Source organism: Branchiostoma lanceolatum, chromosome 2, assembly GCF_035083965.1.
Source record: "Branchiostoma lanceolatum isolate klBraLanc5 chromosome 2, klBraLanc5.hap2, whole genome shotgun sequence".
NCBI lineage: Eukaryota > Metazoa > Chordata > Leptocardii > Amphioxiformes > Branchiostomatidae > Branchiostoma > Branchiostoma lanceolatum.
In genome coordinates, this window is record NC_089723.1 from 6260030 (window position 1) to 6281473 (window position 21444).

Here is a 21444-nt window from a genome sequence, read left to right on the forward strand (position 1 = left end):
AATATGATTTGCATAATTATAGCCTAATCATACAACGCATCACTTAAGCTATCTTCATACCAAACATCATGATGATTCGTCCACCCCATCTTGAATTATCGTACTTTCTCATTAATTATGTAAATGAAGTCTTTATTTGCATTATTATTTTTCTCTACCTAAGTTACATATATGTCACATATTTGAGAGTCCAATCCTGAAATGCGGCGGATGTATGAACGTTCCTCATTAATTATGCAAATTAGATGCAGATCTGCATAACAAGTATCTAATTATGTAAATCATCACTCAAGCTATCCAAAATCATAACCATCCATCAAGCCCTTCTTGATTTATTCCCTTTCGAAGTCTGAAACAAAACCTGCTCCTGTAGTCGCTATGGGGCCCAAACATATACCACTTGCTCTCTTCCCTAAAAGCTATCTACCACTAAAAAATCGTAACCATAGCATGTCCAGAACACGAGATATCAAACCCGGATGTTATGCTGCAGTACCGTAACAAGTCACTAGGAGGCCCAAAATCGATTCATTTGGAGGTCTCATCAAGACCTAACCACACACCAAATATCAACACAATCCAGCCATGCCTTTTCCAGTTATTCTGCTTTTTTTACATACATACAAACGCTACCCAAAACATAATCTTCTGCGTGTACTGTACTTATTCCAGACAGTATAGACGTTAGGAAATCCGAGGTAGCACACAGACCATACTTCAAGAATAGTTGTGTTCTAGAACAATTACAGGATGTTACATGTGTAAAATGGCTGAAGATTCATACGAGTTTACCCTCGTAGAGACCTGCTTGGAGATTATGTATAAAACTGTATTTCTCTATGTACTGCTCAGATGTCATTTTCTTTTAAGAACTTCATCCATGGCATGTTCCAACACTCATAACAGCATCCACTGTACTATGTTTTGTAAACCCCTCCCCCCAACCTATTCGAATCGTCCATCGTCTGTGACGTCGTGCTGTCTCCAAGCGGTGTTTGGAACAACAAAGTTCCTCAATCGACAATCTCATTCCACTGACACGGTCGTCCCGAACGAACATACCAGTCATGTGGGACTTCCTTGTCACTTTGCTGAGCTGTTGCTCGGTGAAATCCGCGAAGGTTTCGCCAGTCGAGGAGCCTGTAGAAGACGTAAAGAATGTGCCAGATGAACCTGGAGAGATGACCATGCTGGATAGGGGGAACCCTATAGGTTAGTGACACGGCTTCCATAACAGTATAGTGTTTACACATATTATACTACTTTCCACTTAATGTTTCCTCGCTTACTATCGCAGACAATTATTCACATAAATGGAAGACGTACGTGATATTGTAGCGAAGCTCTACCAGATTTCGTTGAGGACTAATACAAATCGATCTCCTATAATGCAGCATCCATTGGTTCCACTCTTGTCTTTGGTTCTCCATGACCCAGTAACTGTATGCACGAAACGGTTTATTCCAGACGTCTGTAGCGATAAAGCCCGTCAAGCCACAATGTCTGAACCAAGACACAACAAGACATCAAAAGTGTTGATCACTGAACTGCGCCAAGAGGGCCTTTTGCCGGTCAAATGTCCCGGAGCCTTTCCCGTTCCGTCCAAGAAGCCCACCCGTCTGCCCAAGCTGAACGCGCGTCCAGCGAGACTGAAGCTGGAAGACAGCATGATGATGCCGGAGTGGCGATTCAGACGCCCGGTACCGCCTGCAAGATCGGCGACTCACCTAAGGAGAGAACTCAGTAACGCGGACATCTGGAGTCGGGTATGGGCATCCTCTGTTATCTTCAAATTTGCCACCTGAGATGTTTCTGATGTGACAAGATCGAGAAAAACAACTTAAGAATGTGAAGTATTCGTAACTTACGAGTAGGTAGTTGGACATGAATGAGGGGATGGAATGGGAATGGACTGGAAAAGGTAATTTTGGAATAAAAAGTCGTTCATGCCTCGCCCTTCGCTCAGGTGATTCTCGCTGAAGGATCCAGCAAACTGGCTAAAAAGGAGGCCAGGATCACGGCCGAGACGCCGTCTGGGACGCCCTTTATTATTATTTATTTATTTCTGTTTTCTTTATCCAGGGTGGACGCACTCAGTGCTAACCGCACTGCTTTTCAGTCGTGCCCTGCACAAAATAACATAAACAGACTAAATAACATAACAAGGAAATAACATAGAATAATGAACAGAAAGTAACCAAAAAAGATAATATATACATAACCGAGCGTCGAATCCAAATCATAATCCTTAAATCATAGTCGATATGGCAGGCCGGGTCTGGAGGTCAGAGGTCAGCAGTACTGTCTTACTTGTTTTTTTAAAAGTTTGGCCCGACGTAGCCGCTCTAACTGTGGCCGGCAACTCATTCCAGGCAAATGCACCCCTGAACGCATATTTTCTCCTACCAGATTCTAGGCTGACTTTCGGGAGTTGCAAAGATAAGTTTGAATTATGTCTTGTTGCATAAGTGTGAGATGTTCTGACAAATATCTGTAGGTATTCTGGCACTTGTTGGTGAATAGATTTAAAAACAGTTTGCAGGAGGTGTATTTGCCGGGGAGATTCGAGGGAACTCCAACCTAAAACAGACAACTGTACATTATCCACATGTGCTGTACGTGACAGACCGAGGACAAGCCGTGCCGCTCGGTTTTGAAGTTTCTGGACATTGTCAGAGAGAGTTTTCCCACAGTTGGCCCAAACAGTATCACAATATTCAATCTTTGGAAGAATCATACAATTGAATAGCATACACAGTGACTTAGGAGGTAAAATGGAAGCTAAACGGCGTATCACTCCTAGCCTAGATGACACCGCATTACACAGTTTGTTGATATGTATATTCCAAGTTAGACTGGGGTCAAACCGAACACCTAGATATTTAAAACATGAAACCACTTCCAAATACGTTCCCGAAAGAGTAAGATTTAGTTGTTCATTACCTAGGCGCAGCCTTCGTACAGTACCAAAGAGCATAGACTTGCATTTACGGACATTAAGTGTCAGTCTGTTTGCATCTAGCCACCTCTCAATATTGCGTAGGTCAGCATTTAAGGCTGTGTTTATATCAGTAACAGACTTCGATGCATAGAAAAGTGCCGTGTCATCAGCATAGAGTACTATTTCACCATGGGTAATGTAGTTTGGCATGTCATTTATGTACAATATGAATAATAACGGTCCAAGAACGGAACCTTGCGGGACGCCTTCAGCTATTCCAAGGCAGTCACTAGTGGTACCGTCTACGACCGTTACCTGACATCTATCTGACAGGTATGACTGAAACCATAACAATTCATTGTCTTGTATACCATTTATCCGTAGCTTGTCAAGTAGAACTCCATGGGACACTGTGTCAAAGGCCTTTTTAAGGTCCAGAAAAACTGCACCTGTCAAAAGGCCTTTGTCCATGTTATTTAGGATTGTGTCCGTCACATTGATTAATGTCGTAGTGGTGGAATGTTTCGGTCGGAATCCTGATTGTGAGGGGTTCAGGCCCTTCACCATCACGTGCGTTAACGACATGGACGTCTTCGCTACACGCGATGCCAAGAAGAGGAGAGCCGTGGCTACCTACTTGGTGAAGCGGAGGGCCAAGAGGGAACGAATCGGCAAAACGGTCTCCATGACGAGTCAGGAAATTGCCGCTCAATACCGAAGGGTGTGTGTTAAAACGTCTTATTGTCCTTCAGTGTATCAGCAAACTTTAACTGTAGTGCGTTATATCTAGAGCAACCGGAATGAGCATACAAAGACATTAACAAATGCATATCGTTCAGTATGTGTCGAACGAAGACCAATGTTAGTGATACGTTGATGAAGGTTAGACATCCAGGTAATAAGATACGCCAAAAATAGTTACTCAAGCAACTGGATGAGGTTTTGAAACAGTCAGACGTTTCAGACAGCATCCGCTATCTTTCCGCCACAGTCACTGACGAAAGATAGCTGGCTGTCTCTGAAACGTCTGACTGTTTCAAAACCTTATCCAGTTGGTTCAGTAACTATTTTTGGCGCAATGTTAGTGATGTACGTTAGATGAATGTAATCTTGTTCCACCTTCAGCGCAAAGCGAACATCGCGGTGTCCAAGGCCAAGCGTTTGGGACGGACCTGCCTGCCGGTATGGGACGACAACCGCCGCAAGTCTATCAAGGGACGGGGCTGAGAGTTCCGAGCCGGACAACTCAGATGCAGAATACTAAAAGGGGTAGAGGGGAACGTTTAGAGCAGCAAAGGACGAAGAAGAGGTTGAGATGTAGTTGATGGCATGATGCGCCTTGATACTACAAGGTTGTTTTTACTGTCCCTTTGATTGTTATTGGCAACAACAAAAAAAGAAACCAAAAAAAAAATCGTTTAACTTTTAAAGCTAACACGTCCCAGGATAAGATGACGATGCAGTATCGTGACAGAAAGTAATTGTAAATAAATAACAATACACGCACAACATAGCCAAAGCAGGGAGCCAAAAGTCATGTTTGAAGTTCTAGAACGCTGTTTTGAGAAGTTGTTGCCTGTTTTGGTAGTCTACAATGCGATGAAACAGAATGTATATTAGATGCATTTTGATTAGGTAAATAAACAGTTGACAAAATGTTGTTTTGTAACAGATTTCTTGGTACGGAGAGAGTTTGGAATTAAATTAATCGATACACCCACAGGTTATATAGGAACATTTGAGATAAACGTTTAAAGTCATATCAACATCTTTGTCTATCTATGATATTGACATGTAAGGTAACTTATGCTTCACTGTTTGACTAATATAGGGATATGTTTTGGATCCTTGGTCCAAAACAATCAATGACTATTGATATATATATATATATGATATCTATGTTTGAGAGTCCCATTATGAAATGCAGCAGATTTACAAACTTTCCTTACTAATTATGCCAATTAGCTCCTGATTTGCATAATTAGTCGTTGATTTTGTAAAGCACCATCTGAGCTATCTACAAACCGAACATCAAGACGATCTGTCGACCTCTTCTCAAGTTATTCATGTCCGAAGGTCAAAACAGAAACATCCACTACAGTTCCAAACAAGCCGCTAGGGGGCCCAAACTTACACAGCTTACTTTATTTACTTCGGTTTTTGACAGACAAGGACGACGTGGCACTGCACTCAAGTTTCTATAACTTATATTAACAGTGCCACGTACAGATAACAACATACCCATTTTTTTTGTACACCTGGGCAAAGTGAGGAAAGTCGTGTAAAGTGCCTTTCCCAAGGGCACAACGTCGGTGGTGTAAGGGGGATTCGAACTAGGGACCTCTTGGTTCTGGGCCGAACGCTCTGCCGTTACGCTACACGGCGCCACAAACCCGAGGTATAGCACAGCTTACTTCCTGTGGCATGAACTATCTACCACATAAAAATCATGACCAAAGCACTTGCAGAAAATATGCCCTCAAATTTTGAAGCTCGGCTGCAGTACCTTAGGTACCCGCTAGAGGCCCATAATCGAACTTGACCTTTCTTTCTGTAAACCCTACCCACCCACTAAATATCATGCAGAACCACCGACAGCTTCTTGAGTTATGTTGTCCACAGACAAATACACATACACACAAAGCCTGCTGCAGTACCAACGGAAAATGCCAGGGAAACCATTTTTGAACTTGACCTCCGTTCTCACAACCGCTAACCACCAAAAAATCATGAAGATCCATCAACGTTTCCGTCACTTTTTTTGCCTACATACAAACACACAAAAATGCAAAGTCCGCTGCAGTACTGTTGGAAAACGCCAGGTGAACCATTTTCGAACTTGACCTTCCTTTGCACAACCGCTACACACCTACCGAAAATCATGAAGATCCATCAAAGGTTTCTGAACTTAGGCTGCACCAAGTAATTTTTATGGATGACGTCCTTTGGAGACCCTAAATCTAATGCGAGAGCGCGAAAAAACAAACAAGAAGGGTCGAAAAAAACAAGATCCCTAGATTTGAAATATGATAGTCGACGAGACATGTTAGGACACAAATTGAATGAGAGAACACAGTGTAACAACTAACAATTCTTTTATTCATCATGAAAACAACAATAATTTGAAAAAAATCAGTTGAAGTTGAACAGCGGTTGTTGTCCTGTCTGTTTCTTTCCATATCCCATTGATTTTGCAGGCCTGCAGAAGCATAGTATATTAAAAAGGCAAAATTAGTTGCTGAATAACCTTCGCATGCATTACTACATTTCTACCTATGCTTTAGAAATCCTAATGAATAATAGCAATTATTCAAGAGCCAAATATGGACCAAAAATGATAGAAATTTAGGAAAAAGCACATATTTCCCCAACAAGTATAAATAACCAGAAACGAATAAATGATTATTATCCATGCAGAATACATGAACACATTCATCTTACACTCCCCCTTCCCAGATTATAATTTTCTCGTACATGGTACTTGATCCAAAACAGACTAAAGAACGGAACTTTTCATACCTCAAAAACAGACTTGGGCCTAGGAGTTTCAGTTGTGGCAGCTGTCTTGTCGACCTCCATGCGGATGAAACACCCGAACTGCTTGGTTGCCTGCCCCACCTGCAGGCCGCAGTAAACTTCAAAGCCTCTCCCGATCTTCTCGTCATTGCAGAAGAAATGCAATGTAGCTGATATTGACAAGACTTGCTTAAAATTTACGGCCGAAACTCACTGACTCGCCACTACAAGTCTCTCGTACAGTTGCGCGAACGTCAGCTCTCCCTGACCGACATCGAGAGCGTACCAATCGATATCAACAACAAAGTTGCCGCCCTTTTTCACTTTTATGCTCACAAATTTAGAAAAATTTCCGCTGCTGACAGGAAAAATGTGCACTGCTGACAGGATGATCCTGTCAGCAGTAGAAAAAAATAGCACAACTGACAGGACGATCCTGTCAGCAGTAGAAAAAAATGCACTGCTGACAAGATCATCTTGTCAGTAGTGCAGATATTTTTAATTTTTTCTACTGCTGACAGGATCATCCTGTCAGTAGCCACTTCCTTATTTATGCATTTCGCGTGACGAGTTTAACGTTAATTTTGCGATTTTCGGCACTGTCGTAACTCTTTGGTCATAGTTACAGGAAGCGGAATTTCTTGTTTTTTTTTCTGGGAACAGACCAAATTCAATGCGCGCGCGGACGTCATCCATAAAAATTACTTGGTGCAGCCGTATGCTCTTGACATATATACAGACCAACCCAACAGCTGGAGTAACCGAAAACATAATCTTCTCGGCGAAGATAACAATGCAAGGTATCCAAGATGGTTTATAAAGGAAAGACCATAGCGAAAATGGGTTTCTACGTGGCTGCACATTAGATCACTATTTACTGCAATTCTTCAAGAGATCGCCAGAGAGCGCAATCTCAAGAAAGATACTTAACTTGGGCTGCAGAAAAAAAATGAATTAACTTTTACATTTTCCGGACAAATTTTCAAAAGTGAAATATTCCTTAATTCGTGGTAGTTACAAAATATGAAACAGATATCATCGAAACTTTATCATATGCTCTATTGCATTGTCAAATACAATTATTCATCCTGAATGTGTACAAATAGGTAAATATATCAAAGAATGTTTAGATCTTAGAATTAGTATTGTCAGTGATAGGTTAAACTCGACATGTTGAAGTATTCATATACTTGTATCATAATCAGGATAATCATTCTTATCCCATTGTTTGTTGTTTGCATGTATAGATGTAGAAGACCTTACGAAAGTCGCTGTAGTTTTGTTGTGTCAATGAAGATTGTCTATATGTACCGAGCAAGATTGTATCATCTTGCCTTGTCTGTGTTATCCTGTGCTACAACACCCTCAGGTCCTAGAGGTTGCGGCCGCTTAGCGACCAAAGATTTGAGAGATCGCTCAAAGAATTTCGTAGATAAAGAACGATTCTTTGCACGTTTTGTGTGTTATGCTGTTTTTGAAATCCTGCATCATATTACAATTATGCAATCAAGCGTTACACAAATCCAATGTTGGTCTCTGTACGGTCGCTTAAGCCGGCGTCACAATTCATGCGAGCGTCGGCCGAATTTGTAGATCGCCCTTAGCTCGCCGAATATCAAAATCGCCCTAGCGCCGACCGTATTTTCCAATGAAAATCTCGGGCGACGTCCGTCGAACACTAAAAATGCCCCATGAGATGATACTATCTCTTGGACGTGGACGAAGTCAGAATCGACTAACCTAGTAAAAGGCCAATATTTGGATCAACTTTGATTCTTAGAATTCGCCCGAGGCCCGCGTAATCGACAGGACGTCGGCCGTGCTTCGGCCGAAAATACCCCGGGCATTTGAAGCTCGCCGACACGTCGGCCGAGCTGAATTTCTTATTTGTGACGGGGGCTTTTAGCGATCGCCCTCTAGTGGAAAGGGCTGAATGCCTAAGAAAAGGTAATGATTACAACAGAGCCGCGGGTTTTAACAAAAGGCAAACAAAACCTTTGGAGCTTGTTATTGACACAGTATTGTACTCTGTGTGAATGCACGCCAGCAATACATGTCAGTAGGCATGCGCCGTATGGGTTTCATGAAAAATTCATGGCGCAAAGCTTCGCCGGAGGGCTAGTTCTCTCGCGTGCATTGTGACACGTAGGCGCATCACTTGTCTTGTCATTTCATTCAAACCTAACTGTCAATCTTGATTACTAGCAGGCTTTTGATTGGACAGTAGGACTGGAGAAGGCGTGGCTATGCAGACACAGGGTTCAAACCACTCAGGTCACCAGGAAGCACTTGTCGGAGACAAGGTAGAAGCCTGGGCTGACCGGGAAGAAAATAACGACATGGCGAAGAAAAAGTACGAATTATCTGCGAAAGATGATAAGAAAAAGGAGGAGGCGCTACCGGCTACAACTTGTGAGAAGGCGAGTTTGGAAGGCGACCCCAAAGAGCACAAGAAGTGGTGGCATGTCTGTTTGAAGATTATGTTTTGTTTCTTGGGAGGGATTCTGTTTGGGATCGCCCTAGAAAAGACAAGAGGTAAGAAACGTTTCATAGAATCATTCATTTAACCACCCGAACACAATAAAATCATAAAAATAACAAGTCTAGTCAAAGTTTGTTGCACAACAATTGTTACAGGTACATAATGTAAGGCAATGCGTTGTATACGACTACAGGATAGTTAAATTGATATAGAGCAATTCACATATAGATTCTAAGATATACATTATTGATAGAATACACACTGAAGTGTTGTATGTCTGCTATCTATAGCTTCATAATGTTGTGTTGTCATTTTACGGTTTCTTTTTTTCATTGAGGTATAATGTATTGGTCTTGATATACGGAAATTATGGCGGGACATGACATGAGTACATGAAACGCCTGTCTACTTGTCTTGAGTAATATTGCCATAGTCTTACACGCGAACATTTGTCTTGATTTAATCATTTCCTTGTTATAAGTAGGACATGTCATCAGGAAATATAACGTAAATAAACATATAGTATATGAGGTCTACTCTATGTCCATATTGGAAAAAACCCAGAGTGAAACAGGTTGCTACAAAAAGGCCATTGTTGTTGTTCCAAACATGTCGACCTTGACATTTCCGTGTTCCTCTTATACATGTTCTAACATCCTATTCAAGTTATTGTATATGTCCAGTACAGTAGTCGTGTATGTTTTAACTATATTGTTAGAGTGTTGGAAATATCTCCAATCTAACATGGCCTGTGGCGTTGTTATATTGGTACCGCACACATGTTTACGTTAAGTACTAGTATTTGTCAACATTGAGACAGAAGACATGTCATTTCAACAATGGGCCAGTGACAGGAGTTATATAATTTTTACGTTATCGGAGACAAAGGGACAAGTAGTAAATCTTTGATCAATGACAAATTCATGTCACTCTCACACCTAAACGCTACACTTGAGAAAATCCGCGAATCCTTCGCAAGGTATGTCTTTCCTAATGTAAATACACTGTGTGCTAAATACGTGCACCGATAAATAGATATAGAGAAATGAAAATCCAATCAGATAAGTTGGTTCATCGAAGTTAGTCTGAAATGTTGGATTTGTGTAGAGAAGAGTAAGAATCCTTGGAAACATTCTGAAGTTTACCCGAGCTGTTTGTGCTTCGCCACGATGAGTCAACAATTTTGGTGCCACCTTACAAGGGAACGTTGACCCTTGACCTAAAACGTCCTTGAGTCCGAACCATTGAGTAATTGACCTTGAATGTCTTTCAGAAAATCGTATCTCAACTCATGTTTGAACGAAGCAAGTTTTGAAGCCTCAATTTCATGAGTTTTGTATAATTATGACACAAATAAGCAGTTTTCGTGTCACTGTACAAGGGAACAATTACTAATGCACTGCAGGACGTTGACCTCTGACCTAAGAATGACCTTGAGTCCGAACCATTGTGCTATTGACTGCGTAACTCTATCGCTGTGCACATTGGTTCCTTTGCATGCATGGTGTCTTTCTTTGAAAGTACACAATATATGATATATTCAGCAGCATGTTTTGAAAGAACTTACAGCGGATCCCTTGCCAGTCTAGGTGCTTTGAATGTAACGTCACCTAAAATCCTTATTGGTACAATAAAAGTACAGCGACTTACAATAATACATACAAACAAACAAATGAATACACGTACACATGAATAAAGCTACGTAAAAGTAGATGAATAGATTAAAATATTGAGTTTAACGTATAACGTTTAAAGTTTATACTACTGGTTCTAAGGTCTAAACATTCGTTGATATATTCACCTATGATATATTGGCCATCATGTTTTGATAGGACTTGATATGTTACGCATTGTAGACTACCTGTACATTTGTAACCATAAACGTCTCTAGTATCTCGGAACCTGTTTCAACGAAGCAAGTTTTGAAACCTCAATCTTATAAGTTAGGTATCCTGACAAAAAAAGTGACATAGTGTGGTGAAATTGTAGGGGTACTGGTGCTCAAAATAATAAAGGACAATTTTTGTGTATACATGTATTGGGTTCCTTAGAATTCGTCGCCAATATGCAGTTTGATATAGAAAAATACATTTGTACGGAATAGGATTGAAGTCGTAACGCTTTTTTGCCCTTCGCTGTTTCAAAATGAACAACATAGCACATATATCATAAATATGGTAACCCCGTCTTATAGAAACTCGGTTTCCTGTCGAAAATGTATATTGTACATACAGATGGAAGAATGTATCAAGTTCGATGATGGGGCTCCTAGCGGATTACTACGGTATTGCAGCGGAACTTGATGTTTCATATCTCGTGTTTTGGACATGCTATGGTTTGATGAATTTTTGAGCTAAAGATAGCTTTTTTTCTTCTTCTCAGTTTGTGAGCCAGGGGTCATCTTTACTTCGCCAGGATTTTGGTTTTCGGTTGCGTGTATCTGTGCACAATACTTGGTCCTTGACATGCTATGGCCGTGATTTTTTTGGCGACGCCTCAGGGGCTAGCCTAAAAGTATAATTTTGAGTTAAATATAGATCTTGTTTTTTTTCCTCAGTTTTTGAGCCAAACGTCATCCGTGACCAGTTCGTCTACCAGCGGTTCATCATGATGAAGGCGTTCCTGGCTGCCATGGCAACGGGTCTCCTGTGCCTCGGTGTGATGGCGCTACTTCCCGTGACCCGGCCCGTGTTCCAGGACATCCGCCATGTCTTCATCAACCACCAAGAGAAGGGCGTGCTGACCAGCGTGGTGGGCGGGCTGCTGCTAGGCATGGGGATGACCATCAGTGGGGCGGTCAGTTGGTCATCTTTTTATGTCCAATAAATTTGATAATATGATAGAAGAAGAAGAACTTTATTGCGCGACAATTGTAGCTGGTACAGTGTATGGCAACTTACGTACATGAGAATTAAACTATTGCTAATTGTTGACAGATATAGATAACTAATCTAATCTATGACTAACAGTAAAATAGTCTATAGTACAATGTACATGCTAACGCTCTAGAATACAATGTGTTGGTATCAGTATGCTGTGTCAGGAATGTATGATATTGTCTCGTTTTTGCACAGAGTTATATTGATATAGTGATATAGTGATAATAACTTTAAATTATTGAAAATTCATGCCCGCAAGTAAAGCAAAACAATTCGTGTTATAAGATATTTCTCTCTTTTTCAGTTACATATGTCACATGTTTGAGAGTCCTATTATGAAATGCAATGGATGTATACATTTCCTTTTATAATCATGCAAACTAGCTCCTGATTTGCGTCTAATTATGTAAAGCATCACCCAAGCTATCTACACGCCAAAAATCACGACAATCTGTCGACCCCTTCTCGAGTGATTCATGTCTACTCCACCATGGCACAACTGAAAACATAACCTTTATTTATTTATTTATTTATTTATTTTGATTTACCACATTTTGTGGAAGGATTGACATAACAGGTGAACTATCACCTTTTCAAGATGTCATCCCAGACCGGACTGTAAGATTTGGACCATCGCACACCGGGGTATGCCCCAATTCTTTTTCGAAAGGTGTGGTGGGTTCTTTAACGTGCGCGGGGTGTGGCTCTCCCCAAACACGGGACCTCCATTTAACGTCCTATCCGAGGGACGTCCCTAACCCTAGATGAGCTAGGTACTCATTTACACTTGAGTGAAGTGAGGAAAGTCGTGTTAAGTGCCTTTCCCAAGGGCACAACGTCGGGGCGCAAGTTCGGACATGTCTCTGGGCACAACCCGGGATTAGATCCCGGGTCTCATTGTTTGACAGCCGCGCGCTCTACACTTGCGCCACACGACGAAGGTACACAAGAAGAATGGAAGAGATGAATGAATTGAAGGAGATATTACCGCTACTCTCAACCTATTCGACTTCTTTTCTGCATGCAAATGGATATGAATTATCCAACGTTTGGTGGACAAACGAATTAGATGTCTTAACCCCCCTCTCACGATCGAATTGACAAAGCACTCAACGAATTTCATCGACAAAAGCGAATCTTTTTTAAGCTTTGTATGTTTTGTTGTCTTTATGGTCATACTTGTACGCTTTGAATGATATTCCCATTATAAAGTCAAGGGTAACACAAATCCAGGTTAGGACACAGCGACGCCACCAGCGTGCCGCGGGTCCAGTGAGAGGGGGGCTTTAAGCATGAATATGTGTGGTAAATCTTCGTAACGCTTTTCTCCGTGATTTTCTCCCTTACAGTGCCCTGGAATGGTGTTGGCACAGGTTGGAGCAGGAGTGGGGATGGGCTCTGCACGTAAGTGTCTTCAAATCTACTGATTTATACTGATTTATCTCGTCAACATTGTTAAATGAAACTTTCTAATGACACGAAGATCTAGAAGTGGATAGAAAAAGAAACAGATATTGAGTTATACTCTCAGTAAAAACTCTTGTTTCCAATCATACAACATACCAGTTTTGTGCATTTCTTATGGTCCTTATTTGTATAGGAAAGACAAGAAATAGAAAATGTCCCTGTAGCTAAACTGGTAGCAGCCTCAAAATGGTTTGGTAACTGGGAAGGGCATCTGGGAAAGACTGAGTCAGTCTTTCGGAAGGGACGTCAAATGGGGGTCCCATGTTCGAGGAGGTGCCTCAAGTTTTAAAGTGGAGGGCTAGCAACCCCTCCCTAGGCCCTGTAAAGTATACCTTGTTACTAAAACCCCTCTCACTGGACCCGCGGCACGCTGGCGGCGTCGCTGCGGCCGATCGAATTGACAAAGCACTCAACGAATTTCATCGACAAAAACGAATGTTTTTAAGCTTAGCGTGTTTTGTTGTCTTTTTGGCCATACTTCTACGTTTTGAATGATGTTCCCATTATAAAGTCACGGGTTACACAAAACAAGTATAGGACGCAGTGACGCCGCCAATGTGCCGCGGGTCCAGTACGTGAGAGGGGGGCTTAAAACAGGAAGGAAACTTGGGATATTTGGAGTTTCTTTTAACACAAACCAGGTAATCTCACCTGCTGACGTTTCGGTGTCTGTCAGACACCTTCTTCAGAGCTTCTGACTGGAGTACTGCTTCTCACCGCTATAAGTAGCCGATAGAAGCAGTACTCCGGTCAGAAGCTCTAAAGAAGGTGTCTGACAGACACCGAAACATCAGCAGGTGAGATTACCTTGTTTGTGTTAAAAGAAACTCCAAATATCCTATGTTCTACCAACCTGATGAAATTATTTTCAGAAGCAAGGAAACTTGCTGAACTATGTGCAACTTCAAGGGTGTGAACAAAGACAAGCAATCTCTGTATCCATCATGTTTCGTATGGTGAAAATCTATCTCTCCATAGTCAATGTATGTTAACCATCTGTCACTATTATTGTCCAGTACTGACCCTTCTCGGCTGCCTGGTCGGAGTTGCGATGTACGCAGCGGTTGAGCCATGGGTGGTGAAGTACACCAAACCAACAGGGCCATACAAGAAGAAACAGTACGTCACTCGACCTACCTCAGATATCAGATGACTCAGATGACATATTGTATAATCTAAGTAAACTACGTAATCTGAACCTAAGTTTTGGCTTTGTTAACGATTTCACACATAGCTTATACATGTAGCTAAGTCTCGTGAATATTTTTCGATATGTGCTTCCGTCTTGCGCTGTTTTTTTTTAAATTTTGTTTCTTCTATGTACTTAAGTCTTGCGTTTTGTGTACGCCTTCATGTGTGTTTTGACGTACTTTGTGAAAGTTCGTAATGAATTTTGAAATAGCTTTCGGCTAGTAGCCCTGGCTGTCCTTTTTTTTACAGCCAAATAGATAAATCAAATCAAGTGCGATCATTGCAACTTGTTCTTGCTCTTTAAAAGTTACTACTAGTATGAGAGAGAGAGAGTAAGCGTTTCATTATTTGTTCTTGAACTCATAGCAAGACATCGATAGCTGTAACGGAATGTCATCTTAACGGCTCACGGTTTCCAATTGTTAACATGTAGCAAATGGCGTTGCTCTATATAGCTATATGTTGTAAAGCATGGCTATACGATGTTAATATTGGTGTTGGAGATAAAGATGTATGTATATGAAAGAAGAAGCTTCATTGACGAAACATAAAATACATTTTGCATGATAAACTACAAACTACATTGCACAAAATTGAAATACATGTATAACCTTCTGTTTTCTACAGTGTTGACGACTGGGTGCCCCTACCGTACGCCGCTCTGTCCTTCGCCTTTACTTTCGCCATCGCCCTCCTCATCTTTGGATTGGAGTACGTCAAACCGTGGCAGACAGAGCTGTGCGAGTACACACATCTCAACACCAGTTCTGTGTCATGTGTACCGGTAAGGCATGACCCAATAAACATTGTTTATTGTTTATTTATTCGATATGTATAAGTGTTTAAAAAAAAAAAAAAAAGATATACAGGAGAAAAAACATGCAGGGGGGGGCAGAAGCGCTTAGGTGGCTTTTCTTGGGCCTCCCCTCAAAACTTGACAATATGGAAATTATATCATAAATTGTACATAACTCGAAACTAAGCAAAATTAACGATAGAAAATAAGTTTAACTTATACCATAAATTCTAATAAATGAATATATACGAGGGAATGCAAGATGAATTTTAAGGTATTAAACATGATAAGGTACACTGATATGATCAATACTAAACGTCATTAACAAATTGTGAAGAAGTAGATCCGAAATTAAGCAAAATATTTATCATCAAATGTTAATGAAACATTCTGGAATAGTTAGAAAGAACCAAAAACTGAATCAATTCTAACACAAACCCGGCGCGGGGAAAACAAAGATGGCGGCCTTCTGGTCACGATAATCACATGCAAGATAGTTTCCGCCTCCTGAAACATGAAGCTCCTCCCCCAAGAGCACGACCTGGATAGATACCCTTGCTTATCCAGGATGTGCTCCGCTGAAGCGCATCCTGGATATCCAGGACATACAGTCTTGGCTTGCGACATGTTTGGGATATCCCAAACCTACTTCAGAGCAGCTTTGGGATGAGAAACGTGTTTGGGATGCAACAGACACCCTTGCTTATCCAGAATGTGCTCCGTTGAAGCACATTCTGGATATCGTGGACATGCAGTCTCGTGTTCTGGATATCCAGGAAGTGCTTCAGAGCAGCTTTGGGACAAGGAGCAACTTTGGGATACAACAGGCCCCTTTCCCACTAGAAGCGATGATCGTTGAGGTACCGGGAAGTGACCAAAACTGGCATTTAATGTGCCCCTTGATTTCATAATTCGAATAGGATGCATAATACAGAGGTGTAATTCAAAAGGCAACAAGACAAACGCTTGTTTGTTTGAATCTTTGTTTATTTATGAGAAGCTCAAATCGGACTGCAGGCCACTTTTCATTGAGGTCATGAGGGAAGAGGTAAGGGCCAGATAAAATATAACAGATATACGAAATTACAAAGTTTTTTTTAAACGTTAAAACAGTTTTGATGTTTATCTATGAAATATGTTGGACGATTTGTCAAATGTTTGGTCACTCTTCGGTCAGTAACAGGTTATGCAAGCTCAACAGCTGTTTGGAACTTTGAGTTGGCCATGTATGCACACTATGGATGAGTTGGGTTAGTGCTGAATGATATTAAGTGTGTATAGTTGTTGCCTGATACTACAGCGTTACCGGCGACCATTTTGCAGTTATATTCTCGTTCTATCTTTTATTACCCTTCAGGCTTTCGATCAGTAACTTTTACTATCACAGTAGCATTGATGGGATAATTTGATAACTTTCCGTACCGTCAGTTTGTCGATTCGATTCCTCAGAAATTTATGACACCATTTTCACCTTGTAGGTACCAAACAATGGAGACTGGACTTGTTTCATGAGCCTTAGAGCTTGGCCACCGTGGATTGGAGGTAAGCCATTGATCAATTTTAGATAAAATTCACCTGTCTTAGATATATGACATTGCGAACTCTTATCTGTAAAGAAATTTTGGTAATCTGAGTTCTTCGACGTACTGAAGGCGTGGTTCTTTAAATCGATACTGACGTGTTTACGCACCCTCATATTTCTAGTTCACCTGATTGTCAAGATCCACAAACGCTACAACCGTCTTAGTCTATGCCCGCAGCCAGGATTTTGTTGTGGAGAGGGGGGTGCTTTTGTAGACTTTTGGGACAAGCAAGCGCCTACAAACTTTCTAACAGCGCTGTCGATTGCGAGAGAGGATACCATGATTCATCATTCTTTTCGGGGTATCTCCAAGTGTGTGTGTTTGTGTGTGTGTGTGTGTGTATGGGGGGGGGGGGCTTGTGTGTGTGTGTGTGGGGTCTTTCGACCCCCTCGAGCCCCCCCTGCATAATGAGTGCTTATACATGTTTTATACAGTATAACGTGCATCTATCCCCCCCCCCCCCAGGAATCGTCATCGGCCTACTGCAGCTGGTTATCACGCTGAGTGTAGGCGACACGCTAGGGGGCAGTAGTAGCTACTGTACCGTGATGTCCCAGGTCCTGTCTTACGCATGTTTTATACAGTCTAACGTCCATGTGTCTTCCCTCCCCCCCCCTCCACCCCAGGGATCGTCATCGGCCTACTGCAGCTTGTTATCACGCTGAGTGTAGGTGACACGCTAGGGGGCAGTAGTAGCTACTGTACCGTGGTGTCACAGGTTCTGGTGACGGACAGACTGCAGCAGATGTCCCCGTACCTCAGCAGATACAGGACCGGACTCGGCAACTGGTGGCAGGTATAAAACAAACAAACAGACAAACAAACAAACAAACAAACAGACAGACAGACAGACAGACAGACAGACAAGCTTTTCTAGACTTTCATTTTGGGAAAAGTGTAACGTTTACGTACAGAAAAAATACAATATCATGCTGAAAGGTACTGAATGTTAAAGAAAACCTCTGACTAAAACATTTCTCTCAAACTAAAATTTGTAGCAGAGAAACCAATGTTTGGTGCGCCACGCCTCCTTACCGAAATAGGACGTACTGCAGCGAAAACTACTGCATATTGTGTAAAAGGGGATACATGTGATATGGTGCTGTCATGGACATTGTCACTTAGTTTTAGGTAGAATTTATCAGACTATATAGTAGTATGCTTCGTCGAATTCATCGGTACTGCCCAATTCTAAATTGTAGAAGAAATATTTCATCGCAGCTCTAGCTATAGCTTACTATTATTCTTCATTTCCGCAGGTTGTTTATGTGGTGGGGGCAGTAGTCGGTGCCCTGATCTCAGCGGCCTCGTCCCAAACGCTGGGCACAGTCAAGGGCGTATCCATGGCGTCTGGCTTCTTTGGGGGTCTCATTATGTTGTTTGGCGCCCGTTTGGGGGCTGGATGCACCAGGTAAGCACTCCTTTCAACTTGACGGCGATCGCACTGCGACCTTGAATGATATTCCCATTATAAAGTCAAGGGTAACACAAATCCAGTTTAGGACGCAGCGACGTCGCCAGCGTGCCACGAGTCCAGTGAGATGGGGGCTTTCTGGGCTTTTATTGGCGACGCCTCAGGGGCAAAACCGTTAGTATAGTACTGTGATTGAGTTAACAAATATGCTAAAACTTGCACGTACGTATTCAGTGGTGGTAGAACTAGTCATAAATCAGACATAGCAGTGCTACGAATTTACAGAGATGCATTGTTTTGGGTCTGTCTGTCTTTTGCAGGTATATATTCTCCATGTGCTACTCACTTTCACCATAGACTGACAGGAAGCTACCAGTGGATTTAATAAAAAAACTTGTTTGCACATTTATGCGATCTTTACGTGACACTAATGGAGATCTTAAATAAAACAAACAAATCTTCGAAGCTTTTTTTGTGATGACGCTGCAGGGTTGCCGAATATTCTAAGAATTCCGGTTTTGGCAATGCCTTGTTATCAATGTCATGTGTTTCCTGTGTTCTAGTGGACATGGTCTGTCCGGGACGGCACTGCTAGTGATCATCTCGTTCTTCGCCGTGGCGGCCATGTTTGCAGGTGGGACTATCATTGGCTTCATCATGTGGGGTGCAGCACGGGCAGACATGGCAAACTTCCCGCTCAACTATGTCTCCTACTAGTCGGTAGATCGATTCTATACGTACGTCAATAGACCTTTCTCACGCGGCGGACATGATAGTATGAAAACGAGGCCCTTGTGGCAAACAATAGACCGATCCTAACTGTCAATCACAGTTAGCAGTTTAGCCAATGATTACCTGATAATTAGAGAATCGACCCATCAGGAAGTGGCTGCATGACCGTCAAATATTTGTATTTATAAGTTTTATTTTGCATTTCTACGTTTTGACGGAGGAGGGCGGAGACCATGGGATCGGTCAACAAAGCTCTAAATTGCTGAATCCTTTTTGTACATTACATTAGTTATAATATTGATACTTTGATATCATATTTTAAAACTTCATGTGCTTTAGGAGGAAAACTGAATATGTACATTATTTTTGCTTCTTTGCCTCATTGGCCTCGTCTTCATTCTATCATGTCCGCCGCGTGAGAAATGTGTATACTATCCAAGCAGAGGTTGGTGGCGAGTGCCGACAGAAAACGGGGCATGTGATAAAAAGGTCACAATCTTCTCCACCAACCTCTGCTTGGAGAGAATACATCAATACATGACTACGTCAGAACTCTCCAAGCAGAGGTTGGTGGAGAGTGCCGACAGAAAACGTGGCATATGATAAAAAGGTCACAATCTTCTCCACCAACCTCTGCTTGGACAGTATACATCAGTACATGAGTACGTCAGTACTCTCCAATCAGAGGTTGGCGGAGGTTGCCGATAGAAAACGGGACATATGATAAAAAGGTCACAATCTTCCCCACCAACCTCTGCTTGGAGAGTATACCTCAGTACATGAGTACGTCAGTACTCTCCAAGCAGAGGTTAGTGGAGAGTGCCGACAGAAAACCTTTGCTTGGAGAGTTTACATTAGTACATGAGCAAAGGCAATGTGTACTTCATATTTCTGTCAGTAAGTCACAGTAGTCAGTAGAAAGTTTTAAAATCGCTGTTGAGATAAATACCTCTGTAGCTGCACATTCATAGATGATACTAAAGCTACGACGAATTTTCTATGAATATGAGCAAGTTGTTACAAAGTATATGTAGTTATCGGTGATTCTCAGTACTTAGCCTTGAAGTCACTGAAAACTTGTTAGAATGTACAGATTTCTATCTATTTAACGTAAGGTAGCACATCAAATAGACTACCAAAGGCCTCCAACTGTTGAATAAGTCAACATTTTGTATAATCAACGTGTATATAGTTTCATTGTTCAATATGTTGCGTTACTTTTATTTGATATGAAATATGCTTCTATGCAACGTTTTGTATGATGAAAATATGTCCAGATGCTTTTGTACTGGACAAGGCTTCAAACTTCCAACATGTGTAAAAAGTATTTTCAACAAGTAAACTTGAAATTTGTGTCATGTCGAATACCAGACGACGGTTGTATAAGCGCAGACCATGATTTTCATGTTTAGAATATGTCATACACTCTGAATTGTTTTATGTGACGGCGTAAGTTGTTGATGTGACGTGTGAATTTTTAAAGTGACGTTGTATAACACACAAAAAAGATCCTCAAGCAACTGGATAGAGTTTTGAAACAGTCAGACGTTTCAGACAGCATCCGCTATCTTTCGTCAGTGACTAAGGAAAGATCTGGCAGAACCAGGTTTTATACCAAAACCCTGACTAGATATGTTAATGAAGTGAAGACAATTTCAGATGGTTCAATAGAATAGTAAGTCAATACAATGCTGTATGCTAATGAATCAATTAGCTCCTGTTGTTCTTCATGCATGAGGTTTCTTCACACCATTATATTGTCACAATGGTCGCGACTGTGTTAACAATGTGCAACCGTTCCCCATAGATATAATCAACCACCAAACATCAAACTCCTTCAAATACAATGCACACAAAAGCAGGCTGATAACCATCAACGCTGTACCCCCATGTGATTAGGTATGATCTTCTTACCATGTACCACGGAGCCTCGGTGATGTGCGTTTTATTAACTTCTTGTCTCAGACAGAAAACAATGTCTACGTAAGACGAACGTAGTCGTTTGATGATTGTAGAAACTCTTTTGACATGTTTATTTGATGCAAAGCAAACGGGAAAACGAATTTACCAAAGTTTGAAAAGATGTTTAATGCATGGCTTCGCTCATATGATGAATGAACGAAAATCGCCTTTATTGAACACTAAATCCATATCTAGCTAAGTACAAGCATACATTATTATATATATATAGGTTGAGATGGGTTTGATACAGTATGGCCAAAACTCTCAGGAAAAATGATTTCTCCGTACATAGATTCAAAATGAGGAAACTTTCTTTTGATATGATTAAAAATAATATCATATGTCTATCTGCAATCAAATAGGCGTCGACTTCTACCAAATTCCAGTTACAAAATTGAATATTAAAAGCAACCAAAGCAATATCAGAGCCCCCCAAAAATGGAATTAGAAAAAAAGCTGAAATCTTTATAGTGGTGACATT

General features: G+C 41.3%; 2 protein-coding genes across 2 annotated transcripts; both read left to right on the forward strand.

The window, feature by feature from the left end:
* Positions 1-1335: 1335 nt before the first annotated feature.
* On the forward strand, positions 1336-4273 carry LOC136427272 (uncharacterized). The gene is made up of 4 exons (XM_066416083.1): positions 1336-1766; positions 1967-2040; positions 3497-3662; positions 4067-4273. The coding sequence occupies exons 1-4, from the start codon at positions 1389-1391 to the stop codon at positions 4166-4168; spliced, it is 720 nt and encodes a 239-aa protein (XP_066272180.1). The 5' UTR covers positions 1336-1388; the 3' UTR covers positions 4169-4273.
* A 4264-nt stretch (positions 4274-8537) lies between these two features.
* Positions 8538-20707, forward strand: LOC136426562 (thiosulfate transporter TsuA-like). Its single transcript, XM_066415226.1, has 10 exons — positions 8538-8992; positions 11497-11735; positions 13168-13222; positions 14302-14404; positions 15104-15260; positions 16751-16814; positions 17321-17428; positions 17482-17651; positions 18115-18266; positions 18833-20707. Exons 1-10 carry the CDS (start codon positions 8704-8706, stop codon positions 18984-18986), a joined length of 1491 nt encoding a protein of 496 aa, XP_066271323.1. The 5' UTR covers positions 8538-8703; the 3' UTR covers positions 18987-20707.
* Positions 20708-21444: the final 737 nt, after the last annotated feature.

Coding starts and splice junctions, on each gene's coding strand:
- LOC136426562 (XM_066415226.1), top strand. CDS start 8,704: ATGCAGACACAGGGTTCAAACCACTCAGGTCACCAGGAAGCACTTGTC. Junction 13,223..14,301: donor AGTGGGGATGGGCTCTGCAC/GTAAGTGTCTTC, acceptor ATTATTGTCCAG/TACTGACCCTTCTCGGCTGC. Junction 17,429..17,481: donor CCAGGTCCTGTCTTACGCAT/GTTTTATACAGT, acceptor CCTCCACCCCAG/GGATCGTCATCGGCCTACTG.
- LOC136427272 (XM_066416083.1), top strand. CDS start 1,389: ATGCAGCATCCATTGGTTCCACTCTTGTCTTTGGTTCTCCATGACCCA. Junction 2,041..3,496: donor GCCGAGACGCCGTCTGGGAC/GCCCTTTATTAT, acceptor TGAGGGGTTCAG/GCCCTTCACCATCACGTGCG. Junction 3,663..4,066: donor TTGCCGCTCAATACCGAAGG/GTGTGTGTTAAA, acceptor TTCCACCTTCAG/CGCAAAGCGAACATCGCGGT.